This window comes from Paralichthys olivaceus, chromosome 11 (assembly GCF_024713975.1).
Source record: "Paralichthys olivaceus isolate ysfri-2021 chromosome 11, ASM2471397v2, whole genome shotgun sequence".
Classification (NCBI taxonomy): Eukaryota; Metazoa; Chordata; class Actinopteri; order Pleuronectiformes; family Paralichthyidae; genus Paralichthys; species Paralichthys olivaceus.
Window position 1 is genome coordinate 2,494,842 of NC_091103.1, and position 24,995 is coordinate 2,519,836.

At 42.8% G+C, this 24,995-nt stretch overlaps 1 protein-coding gene across 4 annotated transcripts in view; it reads right to left on the reverse strand.

The window, feature by feature from the left end:
- Positions 1 to 24,995, reverse strand: part of bcas3 (BCAS3 microtubule associated cell migration factor) — a 258,376-nt gene that overhangs the window by 105,150 nt on the left and 128,231 nt on the right. The window contains exon 24 of one of the 4 annotated variants that reach the window (XM_069533990.1): positions 6,613 to 8,732. The exons of the other annotated variants lie outside the window; for them this stretch is intronic. Coding sequence (XP_069390091.1) covers positions 8,722 to 8,732 — 11 coding nt within the window. The 3' untranslated portion in view covers positions 6,613 to 8,721. Of the gene's footprint in view, positions 1 to 6,612; positions 8,733 to 24,995 lie in introns of those variants that run through there. 4 annotated transcript variants of the gene reach the window in all.

Below are 24,995 nucleotides of genomic sequence, written 5' to 3' on the forward strand. Positions count from 1 at the left end.
CACCGTGCCATTCAATCACCAGATCCTCCGAGCTCTGCCAAACTGGTTTTACAAGGGTTGAAGAGATGACTGCTGGACGCTGGAAAAAAAAAAAAACTGACATCCGACTTTGGCATCGTAAACCTACAATCTGTCTCAACACCACATATCACGACAAAACAGAGTGTGAAAAAAGACGATGCGTTAAAATGAGCATGGTTTCCTTTTGCCTGTCCAGATGATTTTTACATCAGTCAGACTGCTCAGTGGTTATTCTTGGGTTTTTACGTGGACTTATAAAAGTCTGAATCTTGCCGGAGACCATGCACTTACATAGGAAGTGTCGGGGGGTTGGGTTCGCACTCAACCACACTCAGCCGCAATGTTTATTATTTCAGTGTTGGTCAAACGCTAACAACATGTGAGACAAACAGCTAAGTACGGCCCTAATCACTTTCAATTTCAATTGAGGACTTCTACTGATATTAAATGCAGGAGACAATCTCAGGGTAATCTGATTCTGGATGCTGAAGGTTTTCTCTTGGAACTGTTCTGCATTAAGATCTCCGTCCTGTTTTCAGCGGTTTTCCACCGATCGGACGCTTCTGAGTTGTTGCTACGAGCGACTTCTGAAGATGCAATTTCAACTTTTCGAGCACTGAAGGTTTGAGCAGTGGTAACACAATACTCTCAACAGGCTGTTCTTGGCTCTGGTGTGAGCAGCGTGGAAGCCTCTCTGCTGAACCAGTGATATAGATGGAGAGGGTAATCAATTCTTATTTAGGGCAGTTTCATTTCATACGACACCCTTTTATTACAATAAATGGACTGGTCGTAGCCACTTTGCAACAGATGTCGAGCTGGTGTGTAATTTCCCAGAGGCTCAATTTAAGATAATGGTATATTGTAAGAAGCTGAAAGAAGCATAACCTCTTTGCCTCAGTACTTTTTAAACATTCAGTTAGGAATGTATATGAGCCGAAAACATTGACAATATCAGAATTTTCAAAAGTGGTGGACAGAAAATAAACACCAGGGACGGGACAGGGGGTGAAGGAGCTCACGCAAATATCAATAAACACTCCTCTTCCGTCTCGGAAGCTTCCTGCTTTATTTGATTAGGCTGAGGACGGAGGGAGGGCTGGGGGTGAAAAACAGAGCAGTCATGCTCTTTTGCTTTTCTTCCTCCTTTCCCTTCCTCCGCAATCTTCAGCCTCTCCTTAATGGGAATGGGAAGTTTGGGAAGTAGAGGGGAGAGTGGGGAGGGGTAGGGTGGGCTGCAGCTAGCCTCAGCCTAACCTCCCCCATCTGGACTGGGGAGGGGATGACTTGCCAGCCTCCAGGCTACTCCCAACCCTTCCCAGCTGTTGGCTGTTCAGGGGCAGAGGGTCTTCCCCCCTCCCGAATGTGTGCTTTTGGTGGGCTTGAGAAAGCATTTTTTCATAAACAATTGCCATATCCTCCACCAGCTGCTGACCCCACGGCTCCTGTCCCTGAGCAGAGCTCGGGAAGCAGGCAGCGGGGAATGGTTTTCATTTAGGAGACTCCACTTTGCAGGGGAGACTTGCTAAAGGGCGCTTGGCCCCACCGCTATTAGCATGATAGCTATAATGCAGAAAGCTGGATAGGTCGCTCTCTGGGAGCGAGAGATGCTCGCTGATAACAGCCTCAGTTACAGCACGGCTACTATCAGCACCTTGTGTGAGGATGGAGCTGGAGGCAGGAAAGACTCAAGTAGCTTCAACAGCTGTGCGTCATATGTTTGGGTCGTGTTCAAGCTAAAACTATTGTTTTACTCAGTTGAGCATGAACTGACTCCATGTGACACGATGCATGTTTGTCTTCTTCCAGTGTGGAAATAAGTGCGGACGTGGTGATGGACGCCATTAAGAGGTTTTTGGATAGCTTCCATCAGATTGTCAAAGTTAACACCTACAAGGAGGCAAAGAGGAGGAATATCTAGAAACCTCATCTCGATATTAAAAGTTTTTGTCTCTGACATGAAAACAGAGCACAGTGTCGACGCAGGCGGTGAAGTTAAAAAAAGCCTTTCAGCAGAGCAGCGGTAGCTTCAGTCGTATGTCAGTGGTTACGCATGCAGGATGTGTTCAGGCACAGGTTTGAATGAGTCTTGGCAGAGCTCAGGGCCTCACATACAATCACTGCAGTTAAGTCTGTAGAATGGAAGAGAAATATTTAAAGCTTAAACTCTTCACGTCGTGGCTACGTGTTTAAAGAACGAGGGAAATTTAAGGAAAACATTTGGCTTAAGTAGAAACAGTGCAGCCTGATTACAAATGAAGTTTCTGTTCAGTCAGATGCTGATGACTAAAAAAAACTGAAATGCTTTTCTGCTGCTGCTGCTCGACACAAGGTCGATGAGAGTTTGCCAAAATCAGGAAATAAAAGAAGCTAATGAAGAAAACAAATGATCCGTATAGCTGCATGTGTTGAGTGAGAACTACCCATGGGTTTGTATGATCAACACTGCACATCCATCATTTAATATGTGCGTGTTTGAATGTGTCCTAAAATGGTTGTTAATGGTTGTTTGTCTGCATATATATATATATATATATATATATATATATACACACACATACAGACAATAACAATACAGCAAACAAAACCGTGCAAGCCTGAAGTGTATCGTGGCAGATGGGAGACAACAAATGACAAGATTCAACGTCACCAACTGAAAAAAAAAACAAAAACATGTCCGCACACACACTCACAGTTATTCCCCCCCCACTATTCCCTGTGTGCCTTCCTGTCCTAAAACAGCCGTCCCGCTGCATGTGTCGGTGAAAAATGGATTGGATGCTTGTTAGTGAGGGCGGGTACAGGTGCCAATGCAGTATGTATATCATCTGATGGCATGTTTGTGCTAATGCACTATGCATGAGTCGGCCAGGCCTCATGCAACATTCAGCAGGGCAGGGAGGCCGTAGGTGAGGCCAGCACAGCCTGCAGCCAAAGACGCCTGCACCTCCGAGTGTGTGTGTGTGTGTGTGTGTGTGTGTGTGTGAGAGCTCAAACTGAGCTTTGTCACAGCTGGCTGGTGGATCCACACATTTAGAAACACAACTGGGAGGACACTCACGCAACTGCAAGTCAGAGTCATACGCACTGTTACACACACAAACACTTGCCTTGGCACAGTGGGGCTGCACCACGTACAAAAGCTATTTTCCTCCACTTGCATCATAAAACACATAAAAATACAAGAATAGCCACACACCCCTACACATGCACACTTTGCCTGGGCAGTACTTTTTGCTTGGACATCCCATTTGAACTTTCACCTCAAGCATCCAGCTCTCAAACACCCTCCCACGCTTCCAAGCTCTTTGTACTGGTCTGCCTTGAAATCGCATGGTAATACTTCATTATGGCAGCACTGTAATTTGGGGGGAATGAGCACTTCAAACGAACGGCAACCCACACAAACACACACACACACACACACACACACACACAGGCCGGTTACTGTAAATGTGTGTAACCTAGAGTTCTGCTGGGACCGGTATCAGTTTTTTTGGGAGATTCCCAGAACAGTCCAAAATACACCCGGACAGTAATCAGAGGAACGCTGCGAGGTTATAATTGTTGGAGCTGATTACAAAGAGGAGAGTAATGGTTCAAATTGGGAGAGGAGAGCAATGCCAACTTATGCGCCGTGAAATGTGAACTCGGGGACACAGGGTGTCGGGTTCTGAGGCCTCTCTCTGTTCAAATCATTTGTCCGCTGCCAGTGTCACAGTTTACCAGTTGAACTTCGCAGAGCTGGGTGGTGGTCGCTGCTAGCATAAAGCTAACCGTTTGCAAGGTGTTCGTGTGAACGCTTAGGTTCCAACTCTTTGAGATTGTTTGAATAGTCATCAGGGTATTTTGGGAACAATGTGTGTGTCACGAGAAGGAAGTCTTTATTTATAGGACACTGAATGTGGACGGTATTCTCTTTCAGCTCGTCATACGACCCTTCAAAGAACAGGGGAGTTGCAAAAAAAAGAACAGAGAGAAAAGAAATAAAGCAATCAAGCTAATTCTAGTTTAGGCATATAGTTCAATGACAAATACGTCAGAGAGGCAAGAAGGATGGTGCAATATTTGAAGGACAGCAAAAGTGTCAGCATCTGAGAAACAATGACAGTACGGCGAATGTATTATAAAACATTAAAAATATTCTGTATTAAATAAGTGGAAAATGTAAGTCTGCTGGGTATGTGTGCGTCTGTGTACATCCCACAAGAAGTTATTTATTTAGTTTAAACAAAGACCCCAAAGACCCCTTTCAAACACTCCTTCATCCAAAGGCATAAATAATACAGAACACACAGGCACACAAACACCGTTCTTGGCTCTGACACACACAAACACACTGTGGCATGATGGGAGGTTGTCCTTTGTCCTCACACACAACACACAAGTTTGCTGTAATGTTCGAATGAGCTGAAATTGAGAAAAGATGGTGGAGTGTGGGCGGCTGTATGCAAAGTTCAGGAACATACTTAAAAGCTTCCAGCTTCAGGTAAAACATCCAGTGTTTAATGCACGATGGGAACTTCCACTGAAGACAGTACAAATGGCAAAGAGAATATTTACACGTGAGGTTTAATACAGAAACACAAAACACAGCTTTAAGGACCCAAACTGGTTAATAGAGAGGATAAATGTGTAACCGTCGAACTTGACGTCAAAGGGGTCGAACAGACGGTCTTTTTATTTGACACACAGAGTATCTACAACAACAGGAGATAAATGGTCAGCTCTCCCATACTGTGACAACTAAGACTATTTAATCTCTTTAAACATGCAGGGATGAGGAACCAGCCCATGAGACAAAGTATAAATGCAAAACAGGATTTAAAAAAAAAACCCTGAAATATTGAATAAAATCAACTCGAGAGTGACGGTGGGATTAAAAACTGACACTTTCATATGAGCACAACCATGGTGAGAAAATGCTTCTCTGTTATTTCGGATGCGTCCTGTGAAAATCTTTCCACTTTCGTTAGATTAAAGTTCATCGTACTCTAATAGAGAAAAAGAGGCCGAGGCTCGAGACTGTGTCACAACGACAATCATCTGAGAAATGAGTAACGCCACACAGTGTGAATATTAAAACCCAAGCATGGAAACAAATGCACTTAATTCAAACATATCAGTTTAAAATTTTAGCTAATGTGATAAATGAAATCATTAAAATATAATGAAGCATCTCTCTCTTCTTTGCCCTTTGATCAAATGTTATCCTGCACTTCTTCATCAGGACGAAAGATCAGATCATTTTCTGAGAGCAGCTGCGGAGTCACAGGAGTAAAACCAACACGGCGAGAGCGAAAGATATTAAAAACCTCTGCCGAGCGTTTTACTGACACCCCTCACATCACACACAGTCATCTGACGCACTGACAGCATGAAATATTGAGAAGTGCAGCTTCAAAGTTGAGACGCGTAATGCATAAAACATCAGACTGAAAGAAACGACATGTCTGTTCAGTCATAATGAACATTCAATGATTTGGAAGTGAGTCATGATGTGGCCAGTTCTTGTTTTTTCATTGGTCGACCGATGCACTGATACTGATACACAACTCAATGTGGTCTGGATTTCATTGAGAACATGGCTCTGCTGCTTTTTGTCAACTTCATGGTGTCACGCTGAAGCACCAGAGGAGACCATTACTCCTACAGAGTCGTCTCAAATGCGAGTTCTTCTTTTGACTACTTGCAGAGAACAAGAAGGAGACACTAGAGGAGCCTCGTACACGACACACTCCCACTCCCTTTGTGCACGTCCTCCCTCATAGTGTGACGCTCGTTTCCCTCTCATCCCGAGCTGGATGTATAATAAGTGCCGGGTTTCTCTGCCTTCGGGGCAAAATGCTGCTTGGTGTGCGTCAAATATGTGAGTTGCTCCACAGGAAAGAACGCACTGCCACAGAAGGGACAGCTGAGCCGCTCAGCAAGCAGAGGGCCGGGAGCTAACTGCATTTTACAAGGCAGCAATTTAGACCTGGGAGTGAAATCTGAAATATTACCGCACAAATAATTCCAATACCATGATTTTTCTTGAAGTGTGTCACTGTGAAGATTTCCCCAGGATTTGATCTCTTGACTCCTGATTGTTCATTTATTTAAATTGCTCATATATTGATGACATATCATGTTGTCAGACTTCGATCGGTTCAATATATACGATACATAACACACAGACTCAGGAGCAGCTCTGTTAACGCCTGCAGACAGTGACTCAGGTGATACATGAAACACAGACCAAGTCAAAAGGTTCAGTTACTCATAGACTCTCCCACTTTTTCTTTTAGTTTAAGATAGTTGTGAGTATTCATGATAAACAGAATGAACTCACAGCTCCTGTTATTAGTTTTGACAAAACCTAAAATTTGAACTTTAGAGACTGACGTGTTTTTAAAAAAAAAAAATCTTTCAGGTATATGCTGAAAATAAACACCGCTGTTCACGTCATTAAATTCCTCTAACAGTTTATCAGGCCTGACACTCTCATGGTATGTCCGTTGTCGTGGTCTCGCGATTGACAATGTCCTGTTCAAGGTTCATCTTGTTTAACGTCAGAGGCAGACGTCCAAAGAGTGTGGGGGGGGGGGGGGGGGGGGTGGGGGGGGGAGAAACTTTCTTTTGGGAATAATCTTCATCGTGGGAGAACTTTAGTCGAGCTTCTGTTTAGGTTTAATTCTTCTTCCTCTTCTTCTCCCATGTGAGGTCACTGCAGCGGCTCCGTCTACACGCGTGATTTGACATATATATATTTTTTTTTTGTTTAAGCCGGATGTCCTTCTTGATGGAATCCCATCCAGGCTTCAGATCCGCACTAACAACCCTCTGGATCGTGCCGCCACAGAGGCTGGGTTTCGAGGATCTGGTGGGATCAAACCACCAACCAACCAAAGGTCCATCTCTTCTGTACACGTTGACGTGTTACCTGACATGAACTGACGCCAACTCAGAGCTGCGGGCTGTCAGTGCAAGATCGGTGACTCAGCTGAGGACGCAACAATCAATGGATTCACTGGGGAGAAGGCTTCCGCAGCCTCGAAGGCGGTGAATGAACGAGATGATGAAGTTGCAGTGAGAGAGTGATCGCTAAGGATGGATGACGGGTTTCTGCTTCTACCAGCTCTGAGGCATTTAATGATACCAACCCTCCATTAACAGTTCATGATATGAGTGGTGCCTGCCTCTTGTGGACAGTTGAGGTTGAAGAAAACATTGTTGTGTCGGAATATGTTTAAAGCTCCAGTGTGTAAGATTCAGGTGGAAGGGAACTATCGGCAGAAATTTAATGTAGAATAATCCTCATGATGTTTTCACTAGTTCATCTCATCTAGATTGGATAAATTGTAGTTTTCTTTACTCCAGAAAAGGTACTTTATATTTAAATACTTTATATTTACATGGAGGGGGTCCTCTCTACGGAGGCCGCCATGTTTTTTACATTAGTCCAGACTGAACAAACTAAACACCTTTTGAGTTTTCATGACAACTGAAGCTGCCACAGGTTCTTCGTCATGTTTGGAAGGAGAGGGTGAGGTGAGGGGTGTTCAGCTGCAACATGCAACACTAGATATCACAAAATTCTACACACTGCACCTTGAAGGGAATTATACAAACCTCTTCTTTTTGTTTTGTGTCGCTATTTCACCTTAGGTGTGAACATTGTTACCTCCACTGTGTCTGAGTCTGTTGGTTTCTTGGTTGGTTTGTTTGAAAGACAGAAAGATTAACTGGATGGATTTCCACCAAAACACAAAGAAGGACATTTCGGGAACACGTATCTATGAATGTGTGAAATCTGATGCAGCTGTTGGGCCTCGATGGAGCTATGTGCTCTACTTATCTATTTAAATATAAATTGCAACAGCGAATACATTTTGTGGGAAAGTGAATTGAAATATGTTTCTACTTACATAACAAGGTTAAGTGGTTTTATATATTTGGCAAGTCACACGTTTATTGATATTGAATAATATATCCAGGATTAAACTATATCATTATAGTGACAGCAGCATTATGAAAGCTTAGGGAAATATTGCGGTCTTGTTTATTAATTGATTTTATCAAAACTCATCATAGAGCGTCTGTTGTCCAAACCACTGACGGAACCTCAGTCTCTGGTGTGACAGTCATGAGGCCGCCGCTCTCTCCTCCCGCCCCCTGGCGACTCGACTGCTGTTAATAAATGTGCTGCTTCGTTCATCCACAAGAGACGGTGCCTCTGAGCACGATCGACCACTGATCCTTTCTTTTTTTGCTGCTGCAGTTTAGTCTATATTGAAATAATGTCAATGTCTGCATAGAAATTAATTATTGATTACAGCAATTTTTTTTTTTTTTTTTTCAAGCTAACACATGCTGACTTGGGCTTTGCATGATTTCTACTTCCGAAGCCATTCACTGACAGAAATGAACAGACAGACAAACAGAAAGACAGACAGAGTAGAAAGCTGGCCATCTTCCTTTCTTCCTCCTTCTCCTCCTCCTCCTCCTCCTCTCGCCTGTCCTCTTCTCTCTCTCACACCAATGATAAAACAATGACTGGGTAGTGAGGGAGAGAGGGAGGGAGGGATGGATGGATGGATGGACGGATGAAGGGGCAATGAAAATGATTGGTGTGCTTGCGAGGAAAAAAGTAAAATAAATAAATAAATAAATCAAATTAAATTGAAATGATAATTTGCAGAGCGAGGAGCTTCTGTTTTTTTAGGAATAACCTGCAAGACACAAACAGGAAATAAAAAATAAAAAATGCTGGGTTTCACATCTCTGCTGGTGGTATAGAGTGTGTGTGTTTGTCCTTCTGTTAACATATTTGACTTGTTTATCGTCAGCATGCAGACCCACGGTTTGAGAGGGCGGACAAGTGAGTGAGACATGCAGCCGATCGGAGCACAGTGAGGACGTGGATGTTGACAGTCTGTGGTTGGTGAGCGGCAGCAGCAGCAGGAAGCTGAATCAGGTACAGCTCAGATCAAGAACCACGTGGGGAACACAGCTTTGAGTAATTAACAGCCTGAGTTACAATGTGCAGGAGGTAAGAGCTGAAAACGATGGGTGTTTACCCGGCAGCAACGGCATACCATAAGCTGTCAAAGTGGATTATGGGAAATATAGCATTCAGGGATTTTGGAGGTTGACTTGAAGGTAGTTTACACCGTCACTGACTGTCGTGAATCTGCTGCTAGTTCCCACAAAGCCTGTAAAGCCTATAAATTACAATTATGTCCTCACTTTACACAAAATCTTGTACATTCAAATGAAATTCATGATACTGCCGATCTGATCCGGGGAACTAACCAGGACTGGACCTTATACAAAGGCTGGAGAAGTTCTATTTAAGTTCTAATTTAAAATAGGAAGGACATTTGAGTCTTTCTGCTGTAATAGTCATGGAAAAGTGTTCACGTGTCTGTTTTCTAACGCTGCCTGACCTGTAATCATTCTGCCATCGTGTCTGTAAATTAGCCTGAAGTGTAAAAAAAAATCACTGCTTTTAACGAACAACAGAAACCGAAGAACTAAAACAAAACAAGAAACCACGATTCCACATGTTCCACATTGTTAGCAATAAGTGTTGAAGCCCAAAAAAAAAAAAAAAAAACCTGTCTGACACTGAGATTTAGAGCCAGCAACATTTCATCTGCCATGTGTGACAAGGGCTTCACAGAGATCACAGGCATTAAATCACTGCCGCAGAGCGACAAGACAAGCTCCTCTGATCCTGAGAGCTTGAGAGCGAAGCACAGGTAAATAAACCATGTGGACATTACGCAGCCAGGTGACCAAGACGACGACCAACGCTGGATGAGTTCTGGCAGAACTGCTGGAGGCTGGAAAGCAGCAGGGCTGACTGGGAGAACACAACCCTCTCATTGAGTCTGATGGAACTGTAAAGTAGCTAACACACGCAGGAGCAATTGTGGCTGTGTGTGTCAGTATGTGTGCTTCATTAGTGTGCATCTTGGCGTTGTGCGTTTTTTGTGTGTGAGTGTAATGGGTACCGTGTGCTTGCTGAGGTCTTGTTTGCCCATCTTAAGTCAATTAAAAGGAAATAAGGCGGCTCTGACCGGCCCGTGAACCAGCTCCCTCAGCTGAGAGCATGTCTGCACAAAAACACACACACACACACACACACACACACACACACACACACACACACACACACACACACACACACACACACACACACGAGCTGACACAGGGAGGCTGATAATGCTCCACAACTGGAAATCGACCCTGTGCCCTGCTGTGTGAGAAACAATGGCTCTGAAGCTCTCGGAGTGTGTGGGTGTGTGTGTGTGTGTGTGTGAGTGTGTGTTTAGCGTGGCATGTCTGACAAGGCTTCAGAGGGAAACTGTTAAAGACAACATCAGACACAAATGCAGACACACGTGCACATTCCCTTTGTTTCTGCAAAGGAGAGAGAGGAGAGCCACAGATCTACGTCCTGTAGACATGTGCACCACTGCAACACAAACAAGCTCACACACACACACACACACACACACACACACACACACACACACTCACACACACACACAAAGTTACGGGAACCTTTTTTCATCTAAAAAGTTTTGACAAACAGCTCGAAGCTGTCTGATCTGCCAAAACATTTGTGAGGTATAAATTAGTTAGAAAACTAAAACCTAAGACGATTATTCAGTTAGCTGTAAAAAAAAAAAAAGAAAGAACAGATTGGTCAGGAATGTCTGGGTCGAGCTCCAATAACTGATCCTAGTTTGTGTCTTGCTCAGGGTGGTGTTGTCATGGTATCAGAAGTACGAAGACGATAAAATGATACCCCCCTTAAATATCTGGATCTGATGTTGAAACTGTAGCAGTGGAGAGACTCCGCTCCCATTAACTGTTATTTTAATTTGACTGATTAGAAAACCAGGGAATGTGCTCGGCCGAACGTACACCACTACCGAGGAGGCGTGGTGAGTCATGTGTCTACTTTATCGCAGAGCAACAATCCTGGGTCGGACTTAATGTCATTTAAAATCATTCATGTGATTTCCTTGCCAGTAAACTTGAAATTCGCAGGTTTCGAACATCTTTCCCTGACTGCGCGTCGTGTCCGTGTCCGCGGACTCGTACTTTGTTTCTCCTTCATATGCAAAATAATGATATATTTTTATTTTTGTGCGTCTGCTGTGTTGACAAGCCGAGGACGGTCAGCAGGAAGTTTCTTGAATCAGTCGCCATGCTTCTTATCTTATTGGCACCACGGAAGTTTAAAACGGTTGGTATACGCCCACGCACACACACACACCCCACGCTGCTAAACATCTACGTAAATGATTAGTTGATAAAAGTTAATGACACACTGTAACTCCTAATGCAGTGATGCAAATAAAAATATGTAGTTTACCTTTTTAAATGAGCACTGCAATACTTTTCAGGTGTTGGTAAACCATGCTACACTTCAACTTTCAATAAATATCTCATCAGTCTTATCACGGTTTTGTGTTCAGAGCGTGTCGGTGTAGTTCCGAAATGACGAGTCGTCTCAGCTTCTCTGAACTTGTCTCTGCAGAAATGATCTAGCTGAGTCACATCGAGTTAGTTTCAGGAGCCAGAATCAGTTCTCAGTCCATGCACATCATATCAATAATTTATCATCAAACTCTGACTCAGAAGAAGCGTCACTATTTTTAACTTCAGTCACAGATGCTGAGAAATGTTGGACTTGAAGCAGCAAATCAAAGTGTTAGACCCGTTCAAATGCAACTAATGTCATTTGGGAGTTACTTGTTATTTATTTGCACCTGTGCAATTGAGATCATTCTGCAGGTGCAACGGAAACAGCTTTAAAATATATCCAGAGCCACAAATTCTATATCGACAAAACCACAACACAGCACCTTAGAGTAATGACGTGTTATATAAAAACTGTTTTATACAGATGCAACAATTTGTTCTCTCAAATTCAACCGCAGCCATGTCATCAATACGTCTGTGTGACATCACACTGTGTATAACTTCTCAGTAATTATAAAACAGATATCTAAAAGTACACAGTTCTACTAACAGCGCATAGGGATACAGATATCGATATCTATATATCATAGATATAGAGATATATTATTAGTCAGTTGAAAATAGTTTCTTACAGAGGCTCATTTCCAGGATTTAAAGTTAGAATAAAAGAGGACAGATGAATAATTTCATCATCTTGATTGACCAGAAACACTAAGTCTCTCAGCATGTTGACATACTGAGTCATAAAGTTTTCCATTTCTTATAAATATTAGTAAACAAAAAGTTTACTTTAAAAAAACATTTGTGAAACTCTGGCCACAACTTGACTCACGATATTTCTGAAAATCAGAGCAGGCTTTTCTCATTAGACCCAATTTTTCTGAGCTTTCCTGAAAACCTAATCACACAGAAGGTCGACGTGTTCAGTGTTCGCATTCCCGCTGTGAGAAGCACGACAAGAATCAGCTCCTCGTGCGTCGACTCTATCCCTTTACAAAAAAACATACGTGTTCTTATGTGCAACAGAGGAGCTACATTTAATCCACCGAGGCGTGAGGGTTAAACCAGTGTTTTCCATTTACTTGCTTTCACATTCTATCCCGTCATGAACGTCATTATAACGCTGGTATTCTAAAATCACCGGATTAGACTCTGCACAAGCAGTCTGCATTAGGTTAGAGGAAATTAATCACTAGTGCTGCTGAGGCAGAAAATAAAACACCAGTAATTTATTAAACAGATGTAAAATAAAATAACAGGAGTGGAAACATTAGTGTCAGTGAGTCAGTCAAATGTGCAAAAATCCCCAGGGAGAATATTCTACTGTGAATTTATCTTCATGTCATGATCGTTCAAACTTCGGTTTGCAATGAAGCAAAAGGTGTCCAGATGCATTAGGGTTTTCACTTTCTCAGATAAACAGTTGCATGTTGTAAAATAAAAGCCCCTCCAGTCTCTGTTTGCTTTGTGAACGCATCTTATCTCCTCCTATGTCTGGATGTATAAAGAAACTGTCATGCAACAACTTCACCGAAGATGTTTCCGTTTACGGAGATGATTTTTGTCCAGACAACTACTGGACAATTTGGGAATGTGTGAATGTCTGTCTCTGTGTGAGCCTGCTGGTTGACTGTCCGTGAGGGACACTGCCATTCACTCAATATCAGCTGGGATTGGCTACAGATCCCGAAGCCGATGGATGGACAGAGAGACGGATTCTGTGTTTTCTGGATTTCTGGAGTTTCCAGTTGTCTGCCTACCACAACAGATCCGACAGCAGCAGCTGGCATTAGCTATGGAACACAACGGGCCACTTTGGGTCATCGACAATCAGAGGACGACCATTTCCCACAGTTATTTTAAAGGTTCTCTCGTCCCGCTGACAGAAGTCCTGCCTACGATATTAGTACGTTTTTTTTTTTTTAGAGGTGTGGAAATGTTCTGAAAACAGAAAGCGTACATGAAGACGGCAGCAAAGAGCATCGCTGAGAGAGATGGATCATACACCTCGTCCATTAGATACAAACTGTGGGGAAACAAACGCTGTAGAGTCGTTCAATCATCGTCTATATGAATAAATGATACAAGGAAAGCAAGTGACTGTGTTCAGTGTGTGGATCCCACCACACCAATGCACATTAGAGCACAGAGACTAAAGTTGAGGCTCCAGACAGAATCATCGTGCCTCTCTCTCTCTCTCTCTCTCTCTCTAAGAGCTCTGACTTTGAAATGCAACGCTCGGAGAAGTACAAACATTTCAAAGGTGCATAGTCTCATTCAGTTTGTCCTGAAAGGCACCCGGTGCTGGAGATCTGAATACAAACAGGGAGGAGCACGAGTCCTGCCCACTGTCATCTGCACACACGCCTGGTGGATTGCTACGTAAAGTGATCGTGCTTCAGATTGTCTATCTAGTAACACGGGGGGAACATCTCTGTCAGTACAACTACCACTTAGACAAAATGAGGGAAATTAGGCTACGTCGTATTCAGGTTCCAGTTTTTTTTTTAACGTTAATAGTTTCAAGGAGAAGAAGCAGAGTAATTACTGTCTGTCCCAGCTGACACTGTCCAACCTGCAGAGCTGCTGGAAGGAATTGGTATTGGCAGCTCAAAACGGGCCAGACGGAGAGAGGACTTCAGCAGAGCTCACTCTACAACTACAACTCCTCCCACACGTTGTGCAGAGATGTGACGGAGGTGTTGGCACTGATGACAGTACTTGGTAGGCAGGAAGGAGGAGGCAGAGAATGAGAGAAATGTGTGTTTGGAACTCCACTTGATGAGTTGCATATGCAATGTTGGCACGTCAGTATCCGGCCAGCCATGTGCACTAGCTCCCGTCCGTTCAGTTTGCTATCCTGCATTCCTGCATGCCACAGCACCCCAGGACATGGCCATATGCCATTGGCTTGGCCCACTGATCAACACAGCTCCAGCCTTGCATGACAGCTCACAGTGCACACACTCATACACAATAGTTCCGACAGATGGGTGAAAAGGTGGGCCACGTCATGTGTGAAGTGAACAGAGGGCAGGGGGGTGTTAGCAATTACGATGAAACAGACTGCAAAGAGAGACAGACACGTGTGTGCGTGTGTGTACAAAAAAAAAAAAGAAGTGCACATGGGCATGTACGGAAAAACAAGGAGAGCATCAACCAATGCAATCCTGCACTCCAGATAGAAGTGCCATTAAGATAACCTGCATGAGCTGGAAGACACTTTGCCTAGTCACTGTCACTGAACAGGCACTTAAAGGACCACAGGTCTGTGCAGCGTCTGACGGAGGCATCACAAAGACAAACCAGCCGCGGAGTCCGGACTATATGATGTGCAATGCACTTTAATCTATTGAGGACCGTGTTCGCATAGGTTGACCATTGTACAAAAGCAATTTGTGAATGAAACACCTGCTTTATGATGCAAAAGACAATTCAGTCCAATTTTCAAAATCAGGTTCAAGAGCCGGGAGAGAATTCAGCCAATATGAACATTTCTTCTAATATAATAAAAACGGTTGTTGTTATAAATGTAAACATTGAACAACTTGGTCCAGACTGATGAAATAATAATAATAATAATTATTATCATTATTAAACATAATAATAACACTGACTGGTTACAATTGGGGAAACAAACAATAAAAAAAACTATAAAATTCTTCTCTGGTGTTTGAAACCCTTCACATCAGGTTCATATAGGATACGACCAATAGACAAACTGTACGACTTGTCTCGTTAACACCAACTAAATTCAATGTGTAACTGACCTAAACAAAAGCAGTCATGAATCTAAACATATGAACCATATCTCCTGTGCCTCAGAGTTTCTGTTGGCTGCAGCGCTCTTCACTTTTCAAACTTGGGACGAGCCTCCATTGACTCCCTCTCTCAGTCCCTGCTGTGATTTCTCCACATATCTTTGTTTTCTGCAGCAGGTTGTTCACATTTCCTCTCGTATCTCCCTTCCTTTCCCCTGCAGCTGTTTCTCTGACTGCTACCACCAGTCATTAGCATTGCTTAGCTCCTCCGTCCATGTCCTCTGTCTTTTCCTTCAGCTTCTCCCAGGTTCATGCAGATATTTAAAATTATTATTCGAGGACATTGATGAGCTGAGGCTTAGCTGTTTTAATACCGGAACTGGAAGGTTCCTGGTTAAACTAAAAGTTAATTCACACTTTTCAAAACAATCAGATTCCAGAATTTTCCGTGGTCATGCTATGAGAAGGAAGTGTTAGATTATATAAAAATGAATACAGACTGTTTAGTAAAGTTACAGTAATGGCTGGATACTGAACCTCCACTTGTTTTTGTAGAGTGTATGAGAATCAGTGACCTGAAGAAAACAGAACTGGTATCAAACACAGGTGTTGTTGTAGTACTAGTTTTGAAAAACTGCACAAATGACTCAGCTATACTAATAAACCTGACGGCAAATAAAGGGCAGATTGGTTAAACAAACTATAAAACCAACTCCCACCACACATCAGCTTCTTCTGTTGATAGTCTAAAGAAACAACTCAAGACCTAGTTCTAACTTTCTATCTTGCTTTTAATTCATCTGATCTGTTTTATTTTTATTCTTTCATTTTTTTATTTCTTTTTTCCTGAATCTTTGTTGATCTCTGATCTTATGGTAAAACACTTTGAGCTGTATTTTATGTATGAACGCTGCTGTATAAGTAAAAGCATTATTTATTATTATTATTTAAAAAATAACGATGCAGATGTTAAGGCTGTACAGAGACAGAAATTTAATAATAACACCTTAGTTCAATATTCAGTTCTCCAAATATTTCCATTTACCCCCTTACAGAGATGACATCATACAAAATATATTATATATAATAATAATAATAATCAGAATATATATATTATCAATCAAACCTTCCAGAAAAGTATTAATATTAAGCTACTTTACATACTTTTTAAATATATGATGAAAATATTAAAGTAGTTTTTAACCAATTAGTGTTAATATCTCCTTAACTTCTTTCAGCAAAGTGTTTAATAATAATAATAATAATAATAATAATAATACCTTTATTTATGTACGGTTCTCAAAACAAACGTCAAAGAGTATTTCATTTCCCACTGTCTATCTTCCCGAAGAGGCTCGTTCATAAGATTCCACATATTTTAAATAATGATCCCATCACAGACAACTGGACCACGAGAGGAAGACAACAACCGACACGTATTTCTGGAATCAACTGACTGACATAAAATGTGAGTCGACGGCGAGCGAGCGAAAGCTAAATGTGTGTAGCTAACGGTGGCGGAGAGTGGGAGAGGGTGGAGAGTGAAAGTGGTGCTGAGAGTGATGAGAATAATCCTCTGCCCATGTAACAGAGATAAAGACACAGAGGTTTTAGCTCCACACAGGAGATTGACCTCATTACTGGCAACAAGCTCACAAACTAACACACACACACACACACACACACACACACACACACACACACACACAGACACACACACCAGAAATGTAGATAAGTGGCAAAAAAAAAGTGCTCGACCAGTGTTTTTACTGTCAGTGACTCACTCTACAAAAGAGTGTTGGTTGTGTGTGTGTGTGTGTGTGTGTGTGTGTGTGTGTGTGTGTGTGTGTGTGTGTGTGTGTGTGTGTGTGTGTGTAATGAACTGAGAACACCCCAACCTTGATCAGAAGAGGAGAGAGAGAGCGCTGCCCCCTCCACTCACACATTCATCAAGAGTGTGTGTTTGATCTCTCAGCCACATCACACATGTGCCCTCCAATCAACTGCTGCTGCCTCTAAGGCCCCTTTGGCCTGCAAACACACAACCGCACACACACACACCAACACACACACACACACACTGACGGGAACGTCCCACACAGAACCCATTAGGACTTTTGATTAAATTTGAGTATGGTTCAGTATAAAGCCAGGGCCGGTGCAGCTTCATTCAGCTGTGTGTATTTGTGTACTTGCAGGAGAAGAAAAAAAAAAAAAAAAAGGAAAAGTTGAAATGAGTGAGTGTAAAGCCTTCTAACCTTTGTAATATAGATCCTAACTGCTGCCAAGGGAGGTTAAAACCTTAAAGGGCTCCACAACACTTCATAACTCTGACTTAAATGAAAGAACTACAAGACAAGCCATTAGTGTGACACACACACACACACACACACACACACACACACACACACACGTGTGTGCGCGCACATACACACAGTGTCTTTAGAAGTTGGCAAGGAAACCAAGGTCATTAGGTTTATTTCCATTGGCAGAGCAGGGATTTTGGTAGCCACAATCTGCCCAGCAACACTCCACTTTGTCAGAATACACAAATGTTTACAGCAGAGTGCCCCCCCCCCACCACACACACACACATACATTAATGAAGCACCTCTGTGAAACGGGAGAGTGAGGGGGGAGAGAAAGATTCATATGAGGTGCATAGAGGTGGACGCTTCAGGAAACTGTGACCACTCTGCAAAGACAAGAAACGTAAAACAGAGACGGTTGAAGACCTTCAGCACATGTATGATGACATGTATGATGACATGTATGATGACATGTATGTCACTGAGGCACGAGGCATCATGCAGGGACCTGTAACTGTTCTTTATGCTTTTAATTACACCGGTGGAATTCTATTACACGTGACAAAGGCCTTCTGTCTACTATACTGCACATGATCTGATCCGTCGAATTCATCAGTGTGTCAACAGAGTCTACGTGCTAACGCTTTAGCATCCTGTATGTTAAACAACGGCAGATTTATGATTTAAATGTATCAAGCTATGCTATGGATATAATCGCTGGGATAATCCCGAGTAAGATGGCTGACCTCCGAACACAGGCGGCGGACTCAGTGACAGCTACACCTGTACAGGACACTGGAAATGGGGTTCTCTGTTCCTTTTTAGGTGGAAGGCTGGGATTTCATTGTTTAAACATTTCTTTATTTTAATCATTTTAACTGAGATGACACAGAGATGGGATCATGATAATAAATCACCATATTTAAATGATGCATATTGAGGCTTTGCTACTTTGGTTTCTGTGAATTCAATTTTTTTTAGAGCTACGTCATCAAACAGCAAAAGTTTCTTGATCGAATCTTTCTCTTCGTGTCTTCGCTCAATCTTTTAAACATCTCTCTCACTTACGTGTAACGCGTCGCGCTCCAGCACTGAAACACAAAGCAACCAAATCATTGTAAATGATGCCGAACTTCACCCTTCATCTCTATCTAGCTTACAGCAGAGGACTAATCCCGACCATACTGTTTCATTTTTGTGAGAGACGGGGTGGAATGGTGGTGGTGGGTCAGATATCCACAAATAAAAGAAGCTCATGTTGGAGCCTTTATGAGATGAGTCCTCGCTCTGAACTTTGCAGAAGCGTGTAACGCGGAGAGAAATGACCTGCTTCCTGTCCGATTCATGTGGTACAGAAATGTCCAGCAAACATAAATGAGCTAATTGTGGCTTTTTGAAGTGGAAACGTTTTTCATCGTGTGTGTGCGTGTGTGTGTGTGTGTGTGTGTTATGCTTGTATGTTGTTCTTCTGAGCTCATAAAGCATTTCTTGTAGTCGTCAGCTGGGGGGTTAGATAAAGGTGACCAAATCCGAGAAGAGAGGAGAGGCAGGTTATTAATTATACTAAATGGAGAAAGATGGTGCCTGGTTCCCAGTAGTGAACAGTGACAATACACATGTGCACCAGACACAGAATCCTCCCTCACACACGTCTCTGATCAAAAGCACATCATGTGAGTATTCCTGTCATTGTATCACACTGGAGCCGCTGCTGCACACACACTCTGGAACAACGATGCTGCAGCATGTCAGACAAATGTCCAACTGCAGCTTGGGCTAGTGCTCCCAGCTTAGCACCCCCCCGCCCCCCCACACACACACACACACACAGCAGATGTCCAATCATCCTAATATAACAGCAGGAACAGAACAACACAGTGGCTAAAACCTCAGATTAAAACTATCTGCAGCACAGAGGATAAAGCACAGCGGCGACACAGCGAACAGGCAAGAGGAGGTGAGACTGAGAGAGGAGAGTAACAGTTCAACAGCGGGAGAGAGGATGATTCAATAATGTTAATACCAGCACAAAAAATATGTGAACGGAAAATAACATAAAGACTTAAAAAGGGTTGTTGTTCCCGATTTATCTTTTTTAAGTTCCCAAAACACAATTTTTTTGATTCAGTTCTGGTAAATATATTTTCTTCGCTCAATACTAAAAAACATAATAAGTTATTACAACTTATTATCCCTTAAATAATAATGAAGGTATCAGATTAGAGCAACATTTTGTCCAGTAGCTCCTTCTGTTATGAATATTTTTTTTTAATTACAGCTGATGAAATAGATTATATAAATCATATACATTGAAAAGTGCCTTAATGTGATCGCACAAATCAGTAAAGGAGGTTAAACGAAGTTTTTCATCTTTTCCATTGTACTGAACAATAGCTCATATAACAGGGTCTGTACTGAACCTTGGAATTTAACAGAGCCGTGATATTTTAAACTCTGAAGACTTCCATAAACAGTGACCACACAGTGCACAATACATTCAAGCCGCTTAGAAAAACAAAATCCTCCACAACTTAAACTATCAGAGCATTTACTTGAAACTCAACCTCAGCCCCAAGAAGAATATCTGAATACGTGAATTTGATCTTCCACCTCGAGAGCTTTCTTCACAGATGCTGCCCGTGTTGCTCTTGTCATTGTTTGAGAGCAATTGTTTTTGTCTGCAGAAAGCCAGAGGTGAAAAAGGTTCCACAGACCCATAAACAGAGTTTGAGGGGAACGTATTAATCAAAACCAAAAGTATTGTAAACACCCGGCTCTACTGTGTGAGCACTAAGCTAACATTAGCCTACTTTTATCTGTCAGGTTAGCTTCCACGGGGTCACTGTCCCGTTGACACTCGTGTCCACTGGAAACAAAACGACTCGCCAAAGAGAAACATTATCTTTTCCTCCTCCTCCTGTTGTTCGGTCTCTGACCTTCTGTGAGGAAGGATCATCCCACCGTCTGGCACAGTTTGCCAAAGAAGCAGGATTTATGAAGGGGAAATTGCAACTGGCAAATGGGCAGGGTGGAAAAAAAAAAAAAAGCCCCCCCCAGGGCAGAAGAGAACGGATGGAGAGAGAGAGAGAGAGAGAGGGGGACAAAGGCAGATATTTGACAGGGACATACGAGGACTAATAGTTGGATTTGACCTCCTGATGAACTTTCATTGTCTTTGGAACGCAGCAGAGTCTATGATGAGAAGGCCTCTTACACCCCCCCCCCTCAACAAATAGGTAATGAGTGGTAATGAGAGACAATGAGTAAGAGGGAGAGAAAGGGGGTGGGGATGGGTGGGGGGGTGGGGTGGGGATGCAGATAATGTAAGCCAGACGCAGACAGAGAAATTACAGAGAAGCAGAGAGGGGAAGAGAGAGTGAGAGCAGCTGCAGCAGGGATAAAAGTGAAGCTGAGAAGGTGCTGGGCTGCAGAGGGAGCATCCAGGGAGTTGGGTGACGAGAAACACTGTCCGTTTGTGGCCACTGATAATACTTTCCATTCTAGCTGGCTCTGTGTGGGGGTCTGCTGGATGTGTGTGTGTTTGCAGGCCCTGTGCAAGCTGCTGATTCCCCTGATTGCAGGCTGGCGCCCTGCTGGCGAGCCCCCGCGCACTGAAATTAAATCCACTCTGCTCCGTTATAAATTATAATGCTTTACAAACAACACCCCCAATGGGGAACCCAGGAGGGGGAGAGAGAGCTAGAAAGAGTAACAGAGAGAGAGAGAGAGAGAGAGAGAGGAACATGGTGAGGAAGAGGGAGGGACCGAAGGAGAATGGATGATGTTAGAGAGGAAGAAGAAGGGTGGAAGTGGTTTGGAGCTGCAAAGAAAGAAAGAATATAAAAGTGCTCAACTAAAATATATAAAAACATGATTATGATGGCAACTAGAAGAAAAATACATCTCTGAAGAAGCTTTTTAATGCTACTTGGATTAAAAACTTAAGACGCAACTGATACGATGAAGAGAAGCTGGAGAAACCAGCCTTTTCAGCAATAAGGCAGTGGTTTACAAGAAAAACACAGGAGACAATTAAATCAGGAAAGAGACATACGCACTGAAATGTTAAATGTTAAACATGTGTAAGGACATAACTTAAAGACAAAGAAGGACGATTAAAAACCCTCGTTGAAATGAAACAAACAGGAAGAGAGACAGATACAGCAGGGATGCGTGTGGAGGACTTAAAAAAGTAAGAAATACGCTTTGATACGATTGGGTTTGGAGAGGACGGGGATGAAAGCCTCGGCTAAATGGATGTGGTGGTGCCTGATATCCAGCTAGACCAGCACCATATGACCGGGTCGGCGCTCTGGTCGGAAACATAAAGCCAACAGAGCACATGTCTGAGCTACGGCTCGTGCGACCGACGATAACCTGTTAGCATCGATTCCGGACGCCTCCTCCTCCTCCTCCTCCTCTGTCCAATGGACAACATATGGAAGGACGATGATTGTAGGTGTCATCACTCGTCAGCTCCAAGTGTCTGAGAGACGTTTGTTTTCTCCAGAGCTTGTGCTCTACGCTTGGACTGATGTGTTCCACCACAGTGGAATATTAAAGTGGATGACGACACAGTAACTCGGCCATCGGCTGTTTAAACAGGATTTATAACCGATAACTTGAAACTGCTAAAAATGAAACTAAAAAATGTTGAGTAGAAAAAGTAGAATGAAGATAACTTAAAAGAAACTTTCTACATTTAATCGACAGAATGGTTAACTGTTGTTGTGGGGAATCATAGTATCCTGAAAACTTTAGATTACAATAACAAATCAATTACAATACAACAGATTATCTTAGTGTTCATATGTAATATCTCCCTCGGCTCATCACTTGCTGTACTACAGTATATTTACCAGGTATTTGAACCTTCAAACATTCATTTGTGTTACACAAGATACTGACAAGAAACTCACCATGACACTCAATCCATACAAAGTTTGTATTCACTGGAGGAATACTCTATTATTCAATTAGTTGTCATGGTGTTGTATCTACAAATACTGTATCTATTCATGCTAACTGCGTCGCGTCCTTCAAATTAAAAGTGTGTGACAATTACAAACCAACACCTTAATTTGAACTAAGGGCCAATATTGTCTCGGCCTGGCTGTAGCTGTAAACGGCAGAATGTTTTAGAAACAACAGGCCTATTCTCCCTCTCTGCAGGGGCCCGGGTCATGTGCGGACATCTACATTGTCTGCCAATCACAACGGAGGCTTGGGTGCTTTATACAAAACTCAGCCGCGCCGCCATTAACGCCTAAACACAAAGCCGAGACCAGTGATACAGGATACAACTGTCACCGCCACCTACGAAGACTGTCACAGCCAAACCATCACGGAGACATGACGTCACCATACGACTGCACACCAGACAGATTTGGTATGACTGTTGAAAATCTCCAACAACCAATGAAGCTGCAGAGTCACTAAGAGGTGGTTGAGGCGGATGTTAGGTGAGACTGTGGTTTGGTTTAGTTACCAACTGTTTCTGTGAGAACTGAAAACTAAAGTCTAAAAGTTTCTTTAAACAGAACGTCACTCACACACATCTGACGAGGCACAACACGACCCTGATGAGACCACCTTTGAATTCACAGAGCCATGAATTATCCTCTGAGAAAAGTTATATGTTATAAAAAGTGATGGATCTGCTCTGTGATCTGTACAAAACTTTACGGATCTCAGGTTTGTTCGGTTGTGTTTCTGTGATCTTGCCCACACACTGATGGACAGGGGGTGAAAACATAACCTCCTTGGTAAAAGTGGAGATTAAACCCAAGCTCAGATACTTTTTCGACAAACAAATACTTTGTCGATTTGAACAATTTATTGAACTATTCATCATCAATCCACTTGTAATTTTTAAAATACGGTGAAATACAACAAATCCTTCACAATGACATCCTGCCCCGTACACGTGGCATTAAAGAATCTTCTTCAAACAGTCTGAGCAGTAAAAACATGGTCTGTAAAGTTTTAATGAACCCAATGAAGGTTTTGGAGAATCTTCAACAAAAGGGTTCATTTATTTTTTCGGTCTCTTCAGTGAAAGTGGAATTACGAACTTTGCACAAACACTTAAAAAAAAAAAAAAAAAAAAGCAGCAGTAGTTCGTCTGTTCTGAATGTGAACTCAGTTTTACCTGAACAGAGCGAACAGAGAGCAGAGGTGACAGCTGGTATCAGTTCCAGCAAGTAACAAACACAACCCAGCAGAAAAAAGGACAGTGAGGCGGTGAGGACAGGGAAACTGACAGAGACACTGACAGAGACACTGACAGAGACACAGACAGAGACTCTGACAGAGAGCGACGTTTCAGCACAAACACAAGGTTTTTGCAAGTTGTTCTCAGGCAGCATCGAGCAGGTTGAATATTCCAGAACGCCACCAAAGCAAATTTATTCTTGCGAGAGACAGAAAATTGTCGACATTTACTTTACAGAGAGTTTCCTGAAGCTTCTCTTATGATTATTAAGATATTTCTGATCAATCCCTTCTCATCCAACATGTGATCACACAATCTCCGTGTGACACATGTTGACGGTAGTGAATTGTGACACACCAGTCCAGTTTCTTTAAGGGCATCCAGGATAAATACCACTTGTGCAGTACACAGGATATCTCACATTGCCACCTGAAAACAATTAGTGTCCACTGAATTCTCGATATTTCAAACGGGTGTCTTGAGATTCAGGAAGTGACATCCCTGCAGCACCAGCAGGACACCGAGGACAAAGTGACGAGTGTGAAGGCAGAGAACTCCACATCCACGGCTGCTTCCAGAAAGATTTTACTGGCAAAAGAGCAACTTGTCCATCAGGATCTTGCACAGGAATGTAAATCCTTCATTGTGAGGGGGAAACAGATTGAAGTACCCGTGGCACAGGCCAGCATACCACCCTAAATAGTAACAGTTAAGCGCACCAGCTGTCCAATCAGCTGGCTTCTGTTCCCACTCCCATCCAATTACATTGTGATGGGGGCTTGAGCAAACAAAGCATTATGGGTTGTTTAAGTGTTCCTCTCATGTCCAGTTTGCTGTCGCTTTTCCAGAGGCGCACACAACATCTGCAAACACCTGATAGGCCTGAGCAGTGGCCTTCAGCCCTCATGTTGCCCGGGTTAAATTGTTACCACCTTTCTCTAATCCCGACTCTGACAATTAACTGTATGACCGAGCACTTCAAAGCCGCCGACGGCCAAAGGGGTTAACCTCGACGCTCCCAGAGATTTGTTTTTGATTTTGCCAAGATCCCCAGACACTTTCATCTCGGGCCCTCGCTCCCTCTTCCTCTCTAAATCCCAGAGGGCCAAGCCGAGGGCAGGGGGAGGTGTCGCTAATTTTGGCAAATTCGGTGTGATATTTGGGGGCTAATTTTTTTGTTCCCAGAAGGTTATCAACACAAACATAACT